The 24,076-nt window shown below is 38.6% G+C and overlaps 1 protein-coding gene across 2 annotated transcripts in view; it reads right to left on the reverse strand.

Moving 5' to 3' along the window:
* Positions 1 to 24,076, reverse strand: part of RALGAPA2 (Ral GTPase activating protein catalytic alpha subunit 2) — a 317,151-nt gene that overhangs the window by 172,169 nt on the left and 120,906 nt on the right. For both annotated transcript variants that reach the window (XM_030558122.1, XM_030558121.1), the window contains 5 exons: positions 23,895 to 23,985; positions 23,542 to 23,718; positions 18,021 to 18,214; positions 17,284 to 17,382; positions 16,796 to 16,951 (listed from right to left, as the gene is read on the reverse strand). In XM_030558122.1, the coding sequence (XP_030413982.1) occupies positions 16,796 to 16,951; positions 17,284 to 17,382; positions 18,021 to 18,214; positions 23,542 to 23,718; positions 23,895 to 23,985 (717 nt within the window). The remainder of the gene's footprint in view (positions 1 to 16,795; positions 16,952 to 17,283; positions 17,383 to 18,020; positions 18,215 to 23,541; positions 23,719 to 23,894; positions 23,986 to 24,076) is intronic.

Below are 24,076 nucleotides of genomic sequence, written 5' to 3' on the forward strand. Positions count from 1 at the left end.
AGCTGCCATATCATCCACGTTTGGGGTGAATTTTGTTACCTTAGATGGGTACTTGGTAAACAACTTGGTGAAGCAGACATGCCAAAGGACAACACCTTGCACTGATGTTTGGTCCCCCACATAAAAACTAAGATTTTTTGGGAGATTAGGAAAGTGGCATCATTTAAATCAAGAGCCACAATCCAACTGGAGTTAGAATGACAGAAGCTAGCATCAAGCACGTGGAATTTAAATCTTTTGACGAAACTGCTTCGTTTCCAGGAGGCCATCTTTCTTTTTTGCTATAAAGTACAGTAAATAAGAAGCCAAACCTTTTGTCTGGTACTGCTGAGGAACTTCTATGGCTCCCATTCTTAAGAAATGTACTTCTAATCTGAACAGCTTCCAGAGAAAAAACACTGATAAGGGAAGGAGTTTAAGCAGTGGAACTGGATCATATTTTGATAAAAAATGAATGGCCTCTAGTGTTGCATCAAATAGCAACTCTATCTCAAGACATCAGGAAACAACCTCCAAAGGTTGGTGGGTGGGGTACAAGGGAAGGAAACTGTTTATGAGTTCATGGGTAACATCAAATTTGAGGCCTTCCTCAAAAATTGCTGCGGTATATTAACATCATTAACTCCACTAAATAAGGTTTTCCACCACTCTGTTGGAATAACTAAAGGAGACATGGAGTATTTAATTTGATACAAAAGAGGAGAATCCTAATAGTTTCTACAGAATCAAGTGTTAAGAAAAACACCATTCTAGTGTATCATCTTTTCAGAGAGCATTATACAATCAAATCCAGAATACAGATGTGTCAGTTAAAAAAGTATAGTACAATTTGTCTAGCTAGCAAACAAAAAGATTGACATTTAATACACAGTGTACAAAGCATTTGAAATACTCTTAAATAATTTAAAACAAACACCATAACATAGTCAGCCTACTACTGTGGTAGACATAGAACGAAATTTGGTTTGTAACATTGGGATTGTTTTTGTGTCCACTGAAATCAATAGCAAAATTCCCATAGACCTCAGTGATGCAGCATCAGGTGCATAATGCAGCACAACACAAGATTTTAGCATAACATTTATGTATCTATACTTTAGCGTGCGCACAGCATGTTCGCTCTCTTCTGATCTTCTTTCAGAGGTCATTTTTTTCTTTGTAGTATGGCCTAAAATGTAGTGTGTTGCCTGGATTCTTTAGAGCCTGAAAGGAGACTGGAGTGTTTTTCAGTTGAAATCCTTACACTTCTGCCTTGTCAACAGACAAAAGTCTGGTGGCTCCTATTAGCTAGCAGCATCCAGTCCTTTGTTAATAGGAACATAGGAATTCCCACAGTGGATCAGACCTGGTCAAGTACCTGGTCTCTGATGGTGGCCAACGCCAGATGCTTCAGAGGAAGGAAGGAAGGAAGAATTCAGCAGTAGGCAGATATGGAGTAATCTGTCCCCAGGTTATGTCATCCTAATTTCTAATAATTTGGGACAAATTTAACTCTGAACTGTGAGGTTTAATATTCCTTCCAAAACTTCTGTTAGTAATAAATAGTTATAAATGTGGATATTCTTGTTAACTGTTTTAGTATCCAATCGGTTTTTTCATCTTTCTAAGATTTTACCTCAATGCCATCCTGTGTCAATGAGCTCCATGGTCTAATTAGATGTTGGGTGAAAAAGTATTTCCTTCTATCAGTTTTGAATTTATCACCTTTTAGTTTCACTGAATGTCCTTTTTCTTGTGTTACGAGACAGGAAATAGAGAACTACTAAATCTACCTTCTCTAGATGATTCATTATTTTATATACCATTTATAACATTCCCTCTCATTTCCTCACTAAAATAAACAATCCCAATCTTTTCAATCTCTCTTCATATGAGAGTTTTTCCAGGAATTTGATCATTCTCGTCACCATTTTCTGAATCCCCTGAATCTTGCAATATCCTTTTTGAGACAGGGTGACCAGTACTGTGCACAGCATCCAGATAAGGCATCCACATAACTGGATTTATATAATGTCATGATAGCTATATTATTCTCCATCCTATTCCTTATGCATCTTAATACCTTTTCAACAGTGAACTTCATTTGCCATTGTGTTGCCCATTCACTAGGCTTGGGTAGGTGTCTCTGAAGTTCCTCAGAGTGCTCTCTGATCTTGGCCAACTTAAAATAACTTTGCATCATCTGCATATTTTGATACCTCACTGCTCACGTCCCTTTCCACATTTTTGTAGGCAGAGCTTGGAGTGCCACCTGTACTTAAGGTTGCCATTTATATGACTCTTCAGTTGCTCATAATTTTCCAACCTTTAACTGTTAGGGCTGAAATTTTCCATGGTGGGTGTGGCCGTCAGGTTGAATTGGCGGGGCGGAGGGGAGAGGAAGAGGGACAATTTCAGCAAAAGTTATTCAGCTGTTCCCAAGAATGAGATTAGGGGAAAATATACTGCCCAAGTTAAAAAATTTCTTACAACCATTTTGTTGAGAAGCTCTAGGGCCCCTTCATGATTTACAGCAGTGACTTGAAATTTGGAAGGGGAAAAAACAGCCCCAGTGTCAGGGATGTGCCTTTTGCTACTTCCACAAAAAATGGGTCAAATTTCACCAAATTGTAAGACTCTGAAAAATCTCAGTTCGCGTGCTCAGAAGACGACAGTTTAGCAGCTAAATTCTTTGAAGCATCAATCTGCATTGAACGCGTTGCAGCCCAGGAGTGCCGGGTTGAGCAGGACATTAATTTGAAATTGCTGTTCCTGGCTGCTGAAATGCAAGGCACTAGAATTGAGAGACTGTCTCTCATGTTCTCAATGCCCCTCCTCGGCCTACACAAGGGGAAGAAGCTGAATTCAAATGCAGAAGCGACAAAAGCTGGACTTAGGAAGGGATGGGGGAAAGGAGAAGGTGGAAGAAGTAGACTGGGACAAAGAGTCTGGGGACATGTAGTGACTGTGTCTAGGAGCTAATAGTGGGTGAGGAAACTAGGACTGAGAGCCAGTGTAAAATGGGGATAATACCACCACTTCACTTCACAGAGGTGACGTGAAAATACATGTATTAATGTTTGTGAAGCACTCAGATGATAAGCTCTATAGTAAAGCTATCAAGAAATTAATAATTCTGTATTCAGAACAGGGTTTGAATAGTTCATAATAAATAAATCACAGAGCCACACATTGATCAATATGGACTAAACAAAATATTGAATAGCTGCTCTTTTCGTAAGCACAGGCAACCCGAATACTGGCATAGCTGCAGATCTAAAAGTTGTCTTTGCCACCTACCTTTCTTTTAAGAGAGAGAGAGAGAGTGTGTGTGCGCGCGCACACAGACGTGTAGTTCATTAATATATTTAACACAGGATCTAGTACGGATCCTGGAGGCACCCTACTATTAATCATTTGCTACGACGAAAATTGACCATTTAATCCTATGCTCTTTGTTTTGTCTTTGCCCCACGGCAATACTTTGCCTCTCACCCCTTGAGTATTTAAATTCTTTTGTAGCCTCTTGTGAGGGACCTTGTCAAAGCCCTTTTGAAAGTCTAAATTAGGTCCACTGGTTCTCCTTTATCCACTACTTCACTGACACAGTTCAAAAATTCTAATGGAGTAATGAGACAAGATTTTCCTTTGTAGAAACTGTGTTGGCTAGACACTATCAAACCATGATCTTCCAAGTGTTTTATAATTCATTTATAATTATTTTAATAGGTCATTCACTCTCCTCAGCTTGTGAGGTCAAACAGGAATTTTTGCCTATAACCAAAGTGTTACAGGTTTTGACCTCTCTCCTGGTATCATGAGTCCAGTAGGGCTTTCAACAACTTGTATATTTCTAAGTTCTTTCCTCATCCGTGAGCTCTCAAAACTGCAGATGTGTAAGACATGCATAACTATCTGCCCAAAATAATGGCTTTCTATACAGCTTCATGAAAACTACTAATCATGCCTAGTAACTAGAGTTGGGTGAAAATTTTTAAATGAATTGTTTTTTCATTGAAAAATGCATTTTTTGGCATCAAAACCAGAATTTATTTCAAGGCAATTCAAATTTTTTCAATTTGATGAAAACATTCAAAAAAAAAAGTAATTGTTTTGGGTTTGAATTGGACTGGATTATTTTTTAGTTCAGTCCCCCAAACTAAAAATTCCATTATTCACTTAAAAGCAGCAAAGAATCCTGTGGCACCTTATAGACTAACAGACGTTTTGGAGCATGAGCTTTCGTGGGTGAATACCCACTTCCTCAGATCAGATCCAGACTAACACGGCTACCCTCTGATACTTGACATTATTCACTTAACTTTATTAGAAACTACGACAGACTACTTCTAGAATTTTCTGGGCACATCTAGCTGAGTTCCCCCTTTCTGCAATTTTCTCTCAGCACACATATATAAACACAAAGGATTCAAACAAACCCATTTCTCTTCCCCTTTCTTTGGGCTTACAAAAGAGAAGTTCAGTATAAACATGTGGAGTATAATGGCATATCAGCCCAATATGCTCTCTATCTATATATAAAAATTTAAAATTATAAGGTGGGAGGGTATTCCCACACCGTATGTTATGACTAATTCTTATTTTCCACTATACAATATGATTTCTCTAGTCTGAAAAAAGGTGATGCAATTGTTGCATAGGATTGTTCATGTCATTGTACAGGGATGTTTGTTACTAGAGGCAGGTATGGCCAAATTACAGCCATCTCAGTTACATCACTCTCTCTAAGCTAATTGCTAAATCTTAAACTCAGAATGCCTTTGGGAGCTTTGCATAAAACACTCTCTCTTACATTGCTCTTTTATATACCTCAGTAGAGGAGACAGACATTTCTGGCAAATTTGAAACATTAGGTCATGTTTGCCATTAATTATACTGTATTATAGTGTAAGAACATAAAAGGATATTTTTTAGTTTTATTTCTTTTCTAGCAATATAAAAATCGATAACATATAGAAGAAAAAATTTCAAATTTCACACACATATAGCCCTCAATAAGGAGTGCTGTCTTTGCCAGTCTATCTAGAGTTGTGAGAGAAATAAAGTGATAAACAAATAAAGACAGCATATGTGTTTTAGCTATGAAGTATTGTCCTTACCAATTTAAGAGTACCCTATATGCAGTTATCCAGATAAATATGCATATACATCTGGATGCCTGTGCACTGACATAAACCCAACTGTGTTGGCTGTTCAACTAGTATCTTCTTGCTAATAGTTTCCATGATTTCTTTTCTGAAAGAAAGCTGTCAAACCTCTTTGTCATAATGAAAACCATGCCATCTGTGTTGTGAGCAACTATTCAATAATAGATTTGCATCTGTGATAAAAGGTTTGTGGGATTTTTGTTTTTAAATAATGAAAAACATTTCAGAAAAGGCTTATTACTAGTGCTAACTTGCAAGCGGAACCAATGAAACTCTTGATAGCACATTTCAGTGAAAAGGCCCCTGGGCTGTATATTTAGTTGAGTATATAACCACACAAGAACTTTAGCTCAAATAAGCAACATAGTTGTGTGGTGGTCCTCAGTCTTTGTGCTCTCTTGTCACTGTGAGCTTTGAAGACCGGGCACTTGCAGTGCCCGATCACCTGGGGATGTGATATTAGTCACAATATTTGCTTAGACTGTAAGGTCCTTGGGTAAGGACTGCCCTGTATGTGTCTGTATAGTGCCTAGCACAATGAGGCCCTGGGTCTATGATCGGGGCCCGTATGTGCTACCATAATACAAATATTAAGTAACCATGATATTACTATACTATATAAAAAGTTGTTAGGCATTCATTTAAACAAATCTATTGAATACCACTGACTTGTGTTTTTTTACCAGTATCTACATTATTAATTATATGAGGTTTAATAAGTTGTGCTAGCTCTGCACAGTAATTTGTTTATGACTAAGGCATCATTTAGTTCCCTGAGAAGCATGATTTAAATTCTACCCCAAAACCATTTCATTGTGACACTCCACTGCAGTCATTTTGGGGCATCCCGGGGCAGGTTCAGATAAATTAGAAAATGTATGTTTTTACTGAATTAAATATGGAAATAAACATGAAAATAAAGATCACAATATCACCTCCATTTTAATGTGATGTTAAATTAAATTGTGTTCTAATGCTAAATTTTAAATTTTGAGTGTGCTGTAGATTTCTGTATTGAAAATCCACAACACCACTATGGACTCTGTCAGAGGAAATCAGAATCTTTGGCAGATAAGGTAAAGAACTGTTGGGGTTTCTGGCACCAAAGCAGCCATGGTACATGTTTAAATCTATGTGATAACTACTACCTTCGCTAAATGTTAAAATGATCAGAAGTGAAATAGTTAACAAGTCTGATGACGGAATTTGCATAATTAGATTTCAAAGTTAATCCCCACTGAGCTGAAAGGGGTAATACATATTTTTCAGAACTACTGTTTCAGGAGGTCTGCAGACTCAAACAAATATCACTATGTAAGTTTGTACCATTTCTTCTTTGAGAGGTTTTCATCACAACCTTAGGGGCCAGGATTTTGTGTTTTTTAAATGAATGTTTAGGTTCCGATCTACAGTTCTGAAGCAAGTGGTGAATTCTGCAGAATTATTATGTACTCAGAGTCCTGTTTATGATGTGTACTATATATCCCAAGGCACCTCATCCCATTATACAAATATATCAATAGGAAGCAAGTTATTAACAAATATTTAGGTTCATGTACTGAAAAGTTTACACAATATAATATAATATATTATACAGTAGTATATTGTAGTTGTTGCACAACAGGCATTAAGACTGAGTACTTTGATGTCAGGTCATAATATTATACCACATTTGGTACAAAATATGCTTGCTGTGTACTATAATTTTTCCAGTTGAGACACGAAGTTTTCCCAAATCAAATCAGTTATTTTTGGCTAATACAACCACCTTCTCTATAAATATTCATACATGTCCATTTATAGCAGATTTTATCCTCAGTTTAGGAAACATATCTGAGTTGTTGATCTAGCAGCATTATACTAATCACAGTCGTGACACTCAGATAAACAAAAAATAGTAATCATCAGTAAAAACTCATTTATTCATGAGTTTTGAGAATCAAAAGGAACAAAGAGTTAATGATTCCTCTGAGCAGCTTTTCTGATCCTTTAAAAGTAGACAAAAAAATAAGGGAATATAACATGACAGGAAACTTGCAGTCAAGTGTGCCACCAAGAGGCAAAAATCAGCAAGCCATGTAAGAACAAAAAGACAGCGTTAACATGTGACAAAACTGAAACACTTCAGAATGGTTTATAACTAAGGAGCTGCATTCACTATGTAGTCTTTACACCTTGACAAGATTTAAATTCTAGACTGTAAGAATGTATTGAAGATATACAGTCATATATAAAAATTAAATTAAATTACAATAAAAAAGCCTCCAAGGTGAAAGCGTTGTCTGGTCAGTAAGCTCACTGTTTTTAAAAATGCCAGCAAAATCCCACTTCGTGATAGTAAGTTAGAGTAAAAGAGAAACAAGAACTGTTTATGGTTAGAATACATTGCAGTGAGCATTTCATCTTAAATTTTGGCACTGATTTTTTAAGAAATACAAAACAAAAATTGCAATGACAAGATGAAAAATACAAGACATTAAATTAATATAGCAGTCATTATTACCAACACTAAGATAAAGGAATCCAAACACACAGGGCTAGATTTCCAAAACAGCTCAGCATCAACAATGGAGGCCAGATTCTCAAAAGAGCTCAGCACCCAGAAGATCCCTTTGTTCTCAACAGAAGCTTCCGTGTGATGCATTTTTTGAAAGTCTGACCAATTTGTGTAGGTACCTAAATGAAAGAGAATCTCGTTGAAAATGCCCCACAGCCCACTTTAAAGTTTCTGTTGATTCTTTGTTTAGTTTTTAATTTTTTTATTGGGGGGGGCAGGATCCAAGACCACTGTGACAAAGAATACTAGTTTTTGTTGTTTTTGTAATGTCCATGTAACAGCCATGCTACAGCATTAATAAATCCATGACACATCAAGTTATAGGTGTGTCTACAATTCTTTTAACCATTCTGAATAAACTAGATCTGTATTAGCTTTCCATTGTCTGAGTATTAAACATTTTACTACCACAAGACACATCAGTTCCCATTTCCTGGTGTTTGCTGGAAGATTTAATGTGTCTACCAATTGCAGTATAAAGATTTATGCAGATATTTGTATTCAGGGCAGCACAAAAACCTTTGTATATATCCCTCCAGAATTTTAATAATTGTGGCACGGAAAATGTTATTGCACGGCATTTACTATGCCTACCTAAACCTGTTTTAAATAAATGTTTTGGTACTCAGTAAAATCTGTTTGAGATTTTGCCCTGGAAATATCAGAGATAATGGGCATCCTTACGCTCCCAAACTGTGTACATTCAGATGCTGAGGCATTTTACCTTGTCAGGATTCTCACATTCCTCTTGAACAACATCCTTCAATGATAGGTGCCATGGAAAGTCACTCTCCCCATGCATCATCATCACATGAACACATTTTTAAAAGATTTACTAATATCCTCATAAAAAAACATGGAAAGCAATTTTTAGAGATGTTCCATTTTGTTTCAAATATCTTACTTCCTGTAGTTTTTACACTATGTAATACTTGCCCGAAAACAAAAACTTAGTTTAAGAGCAGATCTCTGTGTTGCCTGGTCCTCACGTTAATCCATAATTTCCTAATATCACTCATTTCCTGATTTCCTGTTGATTTATTGCTAAGTCTTTCACCAAGATTTAAACACAGGAGTCAGAAATTGTATTCATGCAAGCCACGCAAGTAAGCAGGATCACATTGGCAGCTCATAGTCATCCTGTGATCAACCAATGCATACAGATCTTTCTTCTCCTCAGTTACTTCCATGTCCCCAGTTTATTGCAAAAATTCTTGTTGTTAGACCCTAAATGCATGGCCCTGCACTTTGCACTATTACATTTCACACCATTTCTATTACTTCAGTTTACAAGGTTTTCCAGATTTTCTTGTATGATATTCTGGTCCTCCTTTATATTAGTAATATGTACCAACTCTGTCTCATCCACAATTTTATTAGCACACTTCCACTTTTTGTGACAAGGTCAGTAATAAAAATATTTAATAAAATTAGTCCCAAAACCAATCCCTGAAGCACTCAATTAATAACGTCCCTCCAGGGTGACAGTTTACCTTTCATTATGACCTGTTTTTACCAGTTTCTTATCCACCTTTCAATTCACATATTAATCCCCATCGTCTCCAATTGACCTAATCATTTCCCATGTGGAACTGTATCAAATGCATTACTGAAATCCAAGTTGATTAGATCCACTGCATTTCCTTTGTCTAAAAAAAATCAGTTATTTTCACAAAGGAAGAGATCGGGGATTGGTCTGGCAAGATCTATCTTTTGTAAATCAGGTTGTATGCCACTACCCCTAAGACTTTCATTAGCCTTATTAAAAACTGAGGCAAAAATATTTGTTTAGGTGTTGAGCCATGCCTAGATTAACTTTAATATCCACCCCATCCTTGGTGCTTAGTAGCCCCACTTCTTCTTTCCTTATTTTCTTTTTATTTATATGGATATAGAACCTTTTACTGCCAGTTTTAATACCCTTTGCAAGGTCCAACTTTGCTTGGCTTTTGGCACTTCTCACTTTATTCCTACTCTTTCAGACTTCCAAAAGGTAGCTTTCCTTGCTGATCCATCCCATCTTCTATTCCTTGTAGGCTTTCTGCTTTCTCTTAATCACTTGTTTGAGATGCTTGCTCATCCAGCCTGGTCTGCAACCCTTCCTTACAAATTCCTCCCCCTTGCTTTGGATGCAGGTTTCAGATACATTCTGCAACTTTGACTTAAAATAATTCCAAGTCTCCTCCACATTCAGATCCTTGAGTTCTTCAGTCCAGTCCACTTCCCTAGCTAATTCCCTTAATTTTTTTTTAAGTTAGCCCTTTTGAAATCAAGGACCTTAGTTGCAGATCTATTTTTGTTTATCCTTCCATTTAGTTTAAACTGAATTAGCTCATGATTACTTTAGCCAAGGTTATCCCCTACAACCAGTTCTTCTATGAGGTCCTCTGTCATAAACAGATAGTTAAGGGTTAATGTCTCTTTTACCTGTGAAGGGTTAAGAAGCTCAGTGAACCTGGCTGACACCTGACCAGAGGACCAATGGGGGGACAAGATACTTTCAAGTCTTGGTGGATGGAAGTCTTTGTTTGTGCTATTTTTTTGGTTCGTTGTTCTCTCTTGGGGCTAAGAGGGGCCAGATGTGCAACCAGGTCTTTCTCCAATCTTTCTGAAACAGTCATGTTCAAAATAGTAAGTACTAGCTAGAAAAGGCGGATTAGTTTTATGTTTGTTTTCTTACCTTGCAAATGTGTATTTTGCTGGATGAATATTTTACCTCTTTGCTGTAAATTGTATCTTAGGCTAGGGGGGAGGAAGTCCCTCTAGTCTATATAAGCTGAAGACCCTGTAAACATTTTCCATCCTAATTTTACAGAGATAATTTTTACTTTTCTTCTTTAATTAAAAGCTTTCTTTTTTAAGAAACTAACTGATTTTTTCCCCTTGTTTAAGACCCAAGGGGATTGGGTCTGAACTCACCAGGGGATTGGTGGGGGGGAAGGAGGTGGGGGGAAGGTTAATTTCTCTCTGTTTTAAGATCCAAGGGCTTGTCTACATCAGAAAGTTGCAGCGCTGGTGAGGGAGTTACAGCGCTGCAACTTAGGAGGTGTACACATCTGCAGGGCACCACCAGCGCTGCAACTCCCTGTTTGCAGCGCTGGCCGTACTCCCGTTTTGTCTTGGGTGTAGAGGATCCAGCGCTGGTAATCAAGTATAGACACTTACCAGCGCTTTTCTTGACCTCCGTGGAATAAGCAGGTATCCCAGCATCACCGAGGAAGCCTCTGGTAATCAAACTGGTCTCCTTCCCCAGCTTGCTCTCGCGTTCCCCGAACCCCGAGCAAGCAGGTCTCCTTCCCTGAGGTTTGCTGGGTGGTTCCGGGAACGCGAGAGCAAACCGCGGCGAAGCTGGTCTCCTTCCCCGGTTTGCTATTGTGTTCCCCGAACAAGCAGGTCTCCTTCCCTACGGTTTGCAGGGAGGTTCGGGGAACGCGAGAGCAAACCGCGGGGAAGCTGGTCTTCTTCCCCGGTTTGCTCTCGTGTTCCCCGAACCCCGAGCAAGCAGGTCTCCTTCCCTGAGGTTTGCTGGGTGGTCCCGGGAACGCGAGAGCAAACCGCGGCGAAGCTGGTCTCCTTCCCCGGTTTGCTATCGCGTTCCCCGAACAAGCAGGTCTCCTTCCCTACGGTTTGCAGGGTGGTTCGGGGAACGCGAGAGCAAACCGCGGCAAAGCTGGTCTCCTTTCCCGGTTTGCTCTCGCGTTCCTGGAACCCCCGAGCAAGCAGGTCTCCTTCCCTGCGGTTTGCAGGGTGGTTCGGGGAACGCGAGAGCAAACCGCGGCGAAGCTGGTCTCCTTTCCCGGTTTGCTCTCTCGTTCCCCGAACCCCCGAGCAAGCAGGTCTCCTTCCCTGCGGTTTGCAGGATGGTTCGGGGAACGCGAGAGCAAACCGCGGCGAAGCTGGTCTCCTTTCCCGGTTTGCTCTCGCGTTCCCCGAACCCCCCTTGAAGCCGCCCAACAGCGCTGCAGTGTGGCCACATCTAACACCACTTGCAGCGCTGGTTGCTGTAAGTGTGGCCACTCTGCAGCGCTGGCCCTATACAGCTGTACTAATACAGCTGTAACAACCAGCGCTGCAAAATTTTAGATGTAGACATGGCCCAAGGAGTTTGGATCAGTGTAACTCTCAGGGTAACCCAGGGAGGGGAAAGTCTGGGAGGGGCAATGGTTTATTTCCCCTTGTTTTAAGACCCAAGGGGTTTGGGTCTTGGGTCCCCCAGGGAAGGTTTTGGGGGACAGAGAGTGTACCAGACACTGGAATTTCTGGTTGGTGGCAGCGCTATCAGATCTAAGCTAGGAATTAAGCTTAGAAGGGTACATGCAGATCCCCACTTTCTGGACGCTAAAGTTCAAAGTGGGAAAGATACCTTGACATCCTCACTACTCACCAATACCAAATCTAAAATGGCATCACCTCTTGTTGGTTCAATGACTATTTGGTGAAGAAATCTGTCAGCTATCACATCCAGGAAAATCTGGCCCCTACTATTATTAGTCACGCTTGTCCTCTAATCTATATCTGAGAAGTTGAAGTCTCCCATAATCACACAATTCCCTGTAGTATTTATTTAGTTAAAAACATTAAAGATATATCTGTCTATATCCAAATAGGATTTAGGGGGCTGTAGCATACCCCAGCACTAGTCCAGGGGAACCTCCAATAACTTTCTTCCCCAAAGTGATTTTGGCCCACATAGACTCTTCTAATTTGGAATTGGCCCATTCCCATCACTTCTAATTTCTTTACAGTCTACCTCATCATTAATACACAATGTTACTCCATCATCTTTACCTTTATTTCTGTCTTCCCTGAACAAATACTGTTCAATATCTGTAGTCCAGCCATGACTACTATTCCACCATGTTTCTATTATCCCTATAATATCTGGTTTCATTTCCTGCACCAATAGTTCTAGTCCCACCATTTTGTTACTCAGGCTCCTTGCATTGGTGTACAAAAATCTTAATTGTTGCTGCTTGGCTTTGCCCACATTCCTCACCTAACTGGGTACAGTCACTCTACTGCCAGTGTTCCCTACCTGACTGTTAGTGCTAATACCAATGATGCTATCATTCCTCTTAATGTCCATTCTCCTAACCACTGCTGTTCCCTTCTCCATTGCTGTATCCTTTCTTACTTGGTTTTCCTCCCTCTCAATGTTAAAATCATGCGTGGAGATTACACGAGCATCTCCCAAACATCTCCTCTCCCCCAAGTTCCTAGTTTAAAGCTCTTTTAATCAGTTCTACCAACCTCCATCCCAGAAGTCTACTTCCCTCCCTTCACAAGTGGAGGCCATCCCATGAGAAAAGTCCTCGGTTCTAAAGAATAAGGTCCTTTAGAGCAAGGGACCTGTCAAGAAAGAGAAGCTGTGCCCGTTATCAAATCCAGAAATGCTCCTCTAAAAAAAGTTTGTTGTGCATGGGCCAAAATTGATTTTTTGAGATTTATCTGCTGGCTTAGATTTAGGAATAGTAAAGTTGTTGTTTGAACTGCCAACCACACCTGACATGACCAACTCTTGAGGAGCCAGTTGTCAGGATAGGGAAAGATTTATTCCTAGACAATGGAAATAGGAAATTATGACAGCCATGACCTTTGAAACCACCCTTGGGATAGACGACAGGCTGAATGTGAAATGAAGAAATCTTTCATGAGAAGGATGAATTGCTATGTGGAAGTAGGCATCTTTCAGGCTGAGGGTCTCAAGCTAGTTCATTGATTCCAGGGAGGGAATTGTAGCTGTTATGGATACCATTCTGAATTTCAGATGTCTGACATGCTTGTTCAATCATCTGAGATCTAGTATCAGCCCTCGGTTTTTGGGGGTATCAGAAAATATCTTGAATTGAACCTTTTCCCCCGTGTTGAAGCAGAAGTGGTTCTATGTCTCCTAGACTTTGGAGAGATGAAATCATCTGTGTCAGCACTGATTGTGACGAGGTCCCTGAAGAGGGATTGGGCAGGAGGGTGGAATGGAGGTAAACTGGATAGCTTATTCCAATGTAATGGTCTCTGATATCCATTTGTCTGATGTTAAAGCTTCTCATGCCTGATGGAATAGAGAGAAGTGGTGCCCAAATTGAGGCAGGGGAGTTGTGTCATGCAGATGAGAAATGCACGTTAGTGGGTGGTTTGGTCTCAATCAAAGCATCAAAAGCAGTATTTAGACGATGCTGATGGCTGGGATGAAGCAGTTGATCTAGCGTTAAGGTTTCTTCTTTGAAAATCTTGAGCTCTTAGCCAGCGGCCCACAGAAAGAGGAAAATTGAAAAGGGCAGGATCTTTGTGTCAACTGAGACCTGCTACATTTTCTCTTATTTGCAGGTGTGCATAAAACTAAAGACCTAAGGGTTGCCCTACAGTCAAGTAGGGCATAAAGCAAATCATTTTTGGAGTCCAAGAAGAACTTGTGGCCATAAAAGGTAAACTTTCCATTGTCAACTGTACTTCAGACAGTTGAAGCCAGGAAGCTCTTTTCATCAGTACTGTGGTGGAGACAGACCTGGCTGAAGTGTTCACCACACCAAGTGAAGCCTGCAGTGATGCTTTTGCCAAAAGCTGATCCTCCTTTATTATGGTGCTAAACTGCTTGTAGTGTTCCTGTGGAAAAATGGTAATAAAAACATTAAACTCCTTGTAGTTCTGGCATCCATATTGTGACATCGGTGCTGGTGATTAGCTATCATGAGCTGTAACGTTGCTGATGAGTAGCTCTTATGACCAAAAAGGTCCAGATATTTCCAGCCCTTATTATAAGGTGTGGCTTTAGGCGTATGTCTGCCCCTTTCATTTACTGCATCCACAACCAGAGAATTTGGTGCTGGGTGAGAAAATAAAACTTCAGAATCCATGCCGAGGACATAGTATATATTTTTAATCAGCCCACTTGCACGTGGCAGGGGCGGGGGGGTGTTTCTGGAGTTTGCTTTGTTAAGTGGCAGTCCCACCTGCACTGAAGTATAAGTGTGCAATATGTTCAGGAGCTTGTGATGGGATTCCTGGATTTCTTCCACGGGAATCTGCAGGGTGTAAGGGATCCACTTCATAAGGTCCTGGAATTGCATGAAGACATCAGCTAATCATGGCAGTGTCTCATGCCTGCCCCTTGAGATGATGACAACCAGATGTTTGTAAAAGAGTAACCTCCTTGGCTGCCCTTGCCTCTTGCTTCTAAAAGGTCTCCTCTAGCTCAGAGTGGAGAGGAGGGATGGACACTACCAAGGAAAGAGGTCTCCTGTGTTCCTTATCGGACTGAATCAGGGTCCCCTGAAACTGCTAGTGATACATTGGCCTAATTGGGGTCCAGGGGCAATGAGAGGGATCATAAGGCATGGGGGGAGGTATCCAACGTTGGTCATCCGAAGTGTTAGTAGCGAGGGGTGTGTTATCCTGCCTTTGTTGCATCTGTCTCAAGAAATAAAGTCTCCTGGAATAAACTGGAAAGCCTTAAACAGAAAATTCAGAGTCTCAGTCAGATTGCTCCTTCAAATATCATATTGTAGCTGACAATCCCTCGTCATGGATAACAGAAGTTGTGGAAGAGGCAAGTTTCACAGAAACATGAGCAGTTCGTGATCCAGCAGACGTTGGTACCAAGAGATGTCTGGAGGTCACAAGCTGTGGAGATTCAGGCTCATCCAGTACCATGAGGTCTTTTGGGTACTAATATTCCTACAGTACTGGGAGCACAACAGAACTTGGTACAGGCATCAGTTATGTTCTGGATGCCATTGTCCAAGGCACTGATGTTGGTATCACGGGGATCACAGATACCATTGAAACCGCTCTGTTGCTCATTTTAGTCTTCACTATCGAGTCCTTTACTGCTGAGATATGGGACTTAGTTTACATCTTACAGTGCTTCGCAGTGGCTGACGTTCTCAGAGCCTCATCAGTATGCCTCTTGGGGCCTGAAGTCTCGAGTGACCATGTCGTCTTTGAGGAACTCTCTATTCTGCTCCTCTTATCGCCCTCTTTAGTCTTTGAGTGGGAAGCTCACGGTACACCCTACACCGTTGTTGGTACCTCACTCATGGACAATGTTGGAGACTGGGGTTTCGATGCCATCTTCACCTTGGAAGCTCTCATGACCATGCTCTTGACATTGACAGGGAACTGACTAAAGGAGAGGGGCTCTGTACAGAAGGGTTTCTCTGCACCCCAGACAGAAGCCAGTCTTAAGATCTGCTCCATAATTAAGAGCCAATACTTTATTTCCCTGCTCTTAAAGGATCTTCCCTGAAAACCAGTGAAGATTTTGCATTTGCTGGGAATAAGCGTCTCTCTCAAACTAATACAATACACTCAGATTGGCCATCACTGACAGAGATTGCTTGTTGATAAGAGAGGCATATTTTAAATCCTGAGGAGTCCAACATTCCAGACAGAAGAAAGTTTATTAGGACCCTTCAATAAGGGAAAACACAAACAAAAATGTATTTTTTTTTAAAGAAAAGAAATAAATGTGAACAGACACTCCAAAAGCTATAAGGTACTAAACATACCACTACTATTGCTGCTAAGAACTAATAATGCTAGGAATACTAATAAAAGAGGAAAAAGGTGCACACTAAATTCCATCTCTGGCAAGAGGAGATTGAGAAGAAATTGAGAGCAATTTGCCCATACAACCCTATATAACCTGTATGGGGCACAAGGATGTGTAGGGTGCACGCGCAAGCTGAATGGGCACTGCTACCAAAAATCTCCAATCAAAGGTGGATGCGCAGCTGAAGTGGGGCACCCACAGGTATATGACTAGAAAAACAACAATTATTTTTACTCATGAAACAGGCAAACCAGCAGCATTTTGAAAGTTTACAAGCTGGAGAGAACAAAATTTGGGAGAACAGAAAAGGAGGCAAATATTCAATACACAGATAGGGAGAGGAACAGTTTAGGCTACAGTATAAATCATTTCTAGTCCACACTTTATTTTAGTTGTGGTACAGCCATTTTCCTCCAGCTTCACAGCTTCAAATTTGCTAATTCAGGCTTCACCATCAAAACAATGTAGTAAAAATGTGTAAATGCAGTAGTAAATAGAGTAAATGCAATTAAATTATTTTAAAAAGAAAAGTCAAGCTTTTACCTGATCTTCACTAGTTAAGCCAATATGCATCACGAGATAAAAATGCACTAGGAAATCAGAATTTGGCAAAACATCTTGGCGCCTAGTCATCATAGCACAGATCAACCTGTATGCTTGAAGTTTGCCTTCTTTATATTCATTTGGCAAGGTTGTTGCCTGAAAAGAGCAGAAAATTGTTATTAAGAGATCTTCTAGTTACTAAATAATTCAAATCTGTATCTCCAGCAAGAAAATTTGCAACATACAGCAACCAACTGTATGTATGCTTGCCAACAAACATTTTGAAGCCACATTCTAAATATGGATTCTCAAGCGTCACTTGGCTATTCTAGACAAAAGTATAGCTAAAGGGTGGACACTGATTATTTTTCTAATACATCTAGAACAACAAGGATTGCAGAAAGAAACACCGTAAAAATGCCATTAAGTGATTCAATATTGACATGCACCAAAATACTACTCTGCACAGAAATTTAAAACTAATTTACCTTGAACAACCATGATGCAAATATTCTGAGAGGTGGAATTAAAACAGGAGGAGAGGGTGTAGACTGGTTGTCCAAACTTATAGCAAGATTGTCCCTTATCTGATTTAAAAAGAAAAGGGAGAGGATTAACAAAATAATATTTAATACATTAAAATGAGCATTATTTACAATACACAATTACTTCTCAGCCTTTCTATTAGAAGTGCTGTCCTTCGTGTCTCTCTCTCTCGCGCGCACACACACTTTCCAATAAACTAAAATTCAACATAAATTGTGTGGTAGTATTCCTCCATCCTAATCAATTATTATCATCATTTTAAAGGTGTATTGTGGAAATTTACACTAACTCCCAACATTTGTGAATTATTTTTTACTTTTAATTCATAGCTTCTATTTCACTATTTTACCATCTCAGAATATATTAATTTAAATTATTTTTGTTACTACACAGAATTGTCTCTTATTAGGTGTTTTTACTGAAATTCAAACATCCTTCTTCTTTATTTACAATACAACCTTTGCCTCCAAACACCACACTTTATTGGTTTCTTCACTGTTAAAATTACAGTATCACTAAAAGAACTAGCATGAGCAGTTGAAATTCCTTAAATATTCTAATAAAAGTGTATTTTACTGCTTAGTATACTTTTATTAGAATATACTATAAATTATTTTTTATAGCAAATACAAAAATCACACTCTCTGCATTAGAATAAAACACACATTAAAAACAATACCTTTGCCAGTTTGTACCATAGTTCATAGAGATACCCAAAAACTTTGGCATGAATTTTAGGAGACTGGATATTGTTCACATCTCCAAGAATTCCTAAGATCCTTCTCCATAATACAGCAGCTGAATCAGGATGCCAACCTATGAGGTTTCCACCAGCAATTATACTGCAGTCATCAGCAAGGAACTCGCTACTGTCTTTAGAATAAAAAAAATTGGTTTCTGTTAGTTATAAATACAAGTAGTCTATCGGTGGTCCACAACACACAAACAATCATTAATATAAAACAAGGGAGTAATGGTTATGAAAAAAGTTCAGAGCTATGAATTTAAGCATTCATTATCCAAAGTATATATTCAGAGCAACACCTTTCTCAAGGAATGTTTCTACAGATAATTGGTAAAAGTGCCCTGTCAAGTCATCTTTTCTGCTGGAGATGCATCCAATTTTGGCCCTTTTATAGCCTCTTGAACTTCCTATTGTGAGGTATCCTCATCCAGTCTCTCCTTTTCTAATTCCAACATGATTGGCATTTGAAACTCAGAAAGAAAACATCAAAAAGACATTTAGCCATATGCATTCCCTTACATGTAGTAAGTTTATAAATGGGAATAAACAAACGCTTTCTTTATAAGTTTAGGAGTCAAATATAAGAAATTTTGACTCCAGTACAATTAAATTTAGTTAGGAAAAAATAAAATTTATCTAATACCCCAAGTACTGTGTGATCTTCCCCATTCAGAAAACACAAAAAGATTCAAAACAGTGAAATAATGGTTTTCATTATTAAAATACAGACTACTATGTACTAAAATCATGGCTAATGGACTAGGCAAAATGAAAGGGAAACAGAGCTTCGTTCATTATTCTACAGAAGAAGTGGGTAGTATCTACAGATAATGGCCCATTACATGACAGAAAGAATAATTTGTTGTCACTAACGGTCATGTCATTAGAGAAGGCTTTTGTCAGGGTTTAACAGCAGTATCTAGAGCCTCCTAAATAATTTGCTCTAGGTTCAAAGTTTAGGTATTTAATTACAATGATTTATTCATGTACTGTACTGGTGGCACATACAAAATGTTTACAGTTTTATTTTTTCCCCCTTATTTCACTAGGTAGGATTTCCCCTTAAGCATCATTCCCACTTATAAATTACTAGCAGAAGCAGAAGGCTATGTCAGGGATTACACTGCAGGGAGATGACATGCTATTATTAGTAAGTAATCCATGTAAAACTATTTCTACCACTTAAATCATCATGGAGAAGTTTGGAGATTTTTCTGGATATAAATTAAATCATTCTCAATGAGCAAAAAACCTACAATTCCATCATGTTTATACTGTGAGAGTTTAAATTAGTAACAAAAACTTTGTTCGGGAATTAAGATGAGTATGTTATTAAACAATGCAACTAGACATATATGGAAGTCAATTATAGAAAACATCAAGAAAGGAATAAGTAGGTTTCAGAGGGGTAGCTGTGTTAGTTTGTATCAGCAAAAACAACCAGGAGTCCTTGTGGCACCTTAGAGACTAACAAATTTATTTGGGCATAAGCTTTCATGGGCTATAACCCACTTCATAAGATGCCTGGAGTGAAATGAAAAGATGGGAGTTGCCTTACCAAGTGAGTGGTCAGTGCTAACGAGGCCAATTCGATCAAGGTGGATGTGGCCCATTCCCAAAAGTTGACAAGAAGGAGTATCAACAGAGGGAAAATTACTTTTTGTAGTGACCCAGCCATTCCCAGTCTCACAGGACTTAATCCTGGGGAGCAGGGCATCCTTTTTTGTACCGAGCATAGTTCCAAAAGAGGAAAACCGAACCAAACCGATACAACACAGAAACCTAATGCTAACTTACTTAAGAAAAAAACAACAACAAAAAAACCTAACTAACCATAACTAACTGAAACAATCTACACTGAGAGAGGAAGACACTTGAGTTAATAAGTCCAAGATCGTTCCAACCACCGTCACTGTTGTTAAGAAGGAACTGAGGGGAGTTGGGGGTGGCCCCACACTGTTATACCAGCGTGCAGCAACATGTGGCAACACAAAGTGCACAAGCCACCTGATGGGTACTGCTGAGGGAAAATATCTCTGGCCTCTGTGCACGAGGAGCACCCACACCTACAGTGGAATGGCCATGTGCGATCACTTGAAAAACTCATACAATATGCAAGCATGGATTTTAATTAGCATAACTTTTGCTGTCCTTGCTATTTTCATGTTATTTCTCTTTTCTGATTGGTTTATTACCATTGATTACAAACTTATCCAACACCAGCACTAGAGGTTTCGACAAACAAACTGTAAATTTAGCCTGAGAGAAATTTTAAATCACAAGACCAATATGCTTACCTTTGGAGAAACAGTTATTAATGAAAACACTAAGTAAAATTAATGCAAATACCCAAAATATAAACTGAAAACCATAAGTGAGCTCCAGTTAGATGTATCATTTTACTGCATCTATTGAAATTCATCACATTGTCCCCTTCACTACAGTACACAGAGGGGAGCTAAAACAGGAGTATTTACAGTGGAAAATCCAAAGGAGTAATGGCAACAGTTCCACAGCGTGCTCTTGTTCTTTCCCCAGTCCAACCGAAGCCATTTAAGCAGGTGCTCTACAGAGCACGCACTCTGCACATTGGGAGGTAATGAGTTTAGGAGTGAGATGCTCTCTGTGGCATCATCCCCTCAATAATTATGATGCATTATTAACATATGCTGGTTGCTCAGTGAGACCCTCAAAGGTTCTGAGGGAGCTGTGGTGCCCTAGGAGAAGGGAGGGTCTCAGGGAGCACTACAGAAGTATTCCAGCATTGACAAGGAAACTTGAATCACTCAAAGGATATGAAAGGCCAAATCCTCCATCTTTTTTCTGCATGAGCTCAAATATTTTACATCAGACAGAAGAAAATGCAGTTAACTCAAAAAATTAAACCTTGAAATTTCTGAGCCCCACTAAATCTGAAAATGGTTTCAAAGAAAGATATTAATATTTAACACGACTAACACTCTCAACATGCGAAATACAGTTATGCACACTCATTCTGCTAAGTAATTACAATCTTATTACTACTTTTGCCTTTCTACTCTAGATTACTGATCAAATCATTTTATAAAACTAGTTTTCTTACGCATATGCAAAGAGCAAAGTTCTTGTATTATGGATAGAAAACAAGCTAGCAATTTGTCTTCTTCAAATAGGTAATAATCCTTAACATATGTTATATTACAATCTCCCTTTGTACTGATGACAAGCTGAACTATTGAACTGGGTAAACTTATTCATTATATTAGTAGTATTTCAAAGAATAATTGAATAAATGGAGTAGCTAACCCTGAAACTATATCTCATCACAGAAAATAGCCTAGCAGAAAAATTCTTATGTTACCTGATTAAGTTACTGAAATAAAATCTATGATGCACTTATTGAAAATTAGATGGAAGGTAGCCTTTACAAAGAATAAAGCACCAAAAGAATACAATACACAGTCATAAATGTTGTACCCTATATGTCAAAGCTACAATAATTAAAATGAAAAAGGTAAAGGAAAATTGCTAACAAACTGACTTTTCTTAGGGAGTTCCCTTCATTAGATCCATATTCTAATGCATTTCCTAATGACACTGGAGATTTCTAGATAATTAAAGCATATGCACAATATTATACAAAAAACTTCAACATCGAGGGTGAAATCCTGCCCACCCCTCACCCCTCAGATCAGTAAGAGTTTTACTCTTGACTTCAACTGGACAAAGATTGTACCTATACAGTGGCTGTTTCAGAGAGTATAAATACTGAATTACAATTTACCATTATCTTCAGTCTGACTTGCTAAATCTTTTAATGAAAGGAGTCTGCAATTCCCAATTCTGATTCAGCATTCACAGCTAAAGCTTGGAGACATGGATTCCAAATGTTTAATTTTGGGAAGAATGATTGTCATGAGGAAAGAATAGCAACTGAAGAATAGCACATTCTTTCTTCCTGAATCATGGCTAGTAAGTGGGATTTTCCCCCTTATTTACTTATAGTATCTTTCTAATCTCCAATAAATGCAATCTATGAAAGTAAAGTGGTAATGAAGTTTCTATCTGAAGGAAACAAGAGATAGAAAATGAAAAGTAAGGAACAAAAGCATGAGAATATAGTCAATATTCTTTGATAACCTTCGGAAGGAACTTTGTACAGGTACTTGACATCTTTAGTTTTGCCCCCTTACTGCTTTCCATATGAAACAGAAGTTAACTACCATTTCAGTCTTGTATTTTTATACCAATTATCGATCATAGGCCATCAGAACTTTGTTCTGTAGTCTCCAAAGCTACACTTACAAGGTTGAGCCAAATACCTGCCCTTGTGTACAGACAACCTGTCTCTTAAATCTTCATAAAGATATTAGTTGCTTCTCATTAAAATATGATACATTTCAAGAGTCAGCAGGCTGGAAGAGATATTAACTAAGTATAGGATTTTCAAGTGTCTCAGTGATATCATCAATTATGCCTTGTGTCCACTGAAGCTAGGATGAGAAGTAACGGGCTTAAGCTATAGCCAGTGACATTTAGGTTAGATAACAGGAAAAGCTGTCTAACTATAAGGATAGTTAACTTGTGGAATAGGCTTCCCAGGGAAGCTGAAGATTCCCCGTCATTGGAGGTTTTTAAGAAGAGGTTGGACAAACACTTGTCATGGATGGTTGAGCTTTATTTGGTCCTTCCCTCAGTGCGTGGACCTGGATTTAATGATTTCTCAAAACCCCTTCCAACCCTACATTCCTCTTATTCTAAAATGGTATCTAGTATAATTAAATAGTATGATATTAAGTTCTACTGTCAATTTTAACTTTAGTAGATGCAGTTTCTTAACCCTTACATGATATTCTTGTGACTACAGATCTCTTTCTTCACTTTATAAATATCTAATTACTTATGTCACTACCAAATCTCAAGATGAAAGATAACCAGAGAACAAACAAGGAACTTGGAGATGTCCTTCCCTTTGAGACACTAGTGATGTCTGACATTCTTTCCACTATCATGTTTTTCCAGAATTGTCCCTCATTTAATAACATTCAGTATACATTTGCTGGCTGTGTTTCATTGGTCTTCCATTTTCACGTGTGTCTGTGTGTATTTTGTTGTGCAACATTTGGCCTAGGGAATCTAACCAATACATCATTGTGATGAAGCGTAAGAGGAGTGTTAACACATTCTCTGAGGAAAGGTTAACTTTCTAGTCACTAGTGCAGTACACAGTGTTATTATATTATTCAAAATTAAGAAAACAAAGCACTACTAAGATTTTACAATATTTAATCTTAAAAGATGAACTATGCCATTAGGGTTATATTTAATGTCAAATAATTCTCATCTACTTTAAAACAAACACTTTTAAAAAACAAAAAGGGCATTCAAATTGAGTTGTATAAACTAGCACGTGTAAGTTCTACCATTTTGTGACAAAAATCTACAATATCTATTGCATTTTCTTTAACATAGGTACCTGTTAAATTTGCAGCGTCTGAAGGACTAAGCTGTAGCCAATGACGAGCATCTGCGTCTAAACAAACATCTGTTGGTATATTAACTTCATGTTCTTCTTCACAGGTTTGCCAGGGGACCAGGGTGATCTCTACTTCATTATTGTAGCCAATGAACGTGTCATTGCTAACACTTTCACCTAAAGTAAGCAGGAATTACTAAGTGTCATAAGCAATGTTCTACAATTAAAAAAAAATCTTGTTTTCAAAAACATGGTTAAAAGTAACCAATATTATATATGTGATTAGTCAAATTAGCACATGCTACCACAAACTACTACTCCTTACAAAAAGAATTTGGTTTTCTGGAACTTACTCATTTCTTTTTCTCTATGATTTCCATGTGACTGCTGCAAGTCTGCTTTCAAATCTAATTCAGCTGGACTGCTGCTCCTTCTTATTAAAACCTTCAGAAAAAATATATAAATTGAATTCCTCTCAATTCATTTATAGTTAATTTGAAAAATATATCCCATAATACGTTAGAATAATTTCCTC

This window comes from Gopherus evgoodei, chromosome 3 (genome assembly GCF_007399415.2).
Source record: "Gopherus evgoodei ecotype Sinaloan lineage chromosome 3, rGopEvg1_v1.p, whole genome shotgun sequence".
NCBI classification, from domain to species: domain Eukaryota; kingdom Metazoa; phylum Chordata; order Testudines; family Testudinidae; genus Gopherus; species Gopherus evgoodei.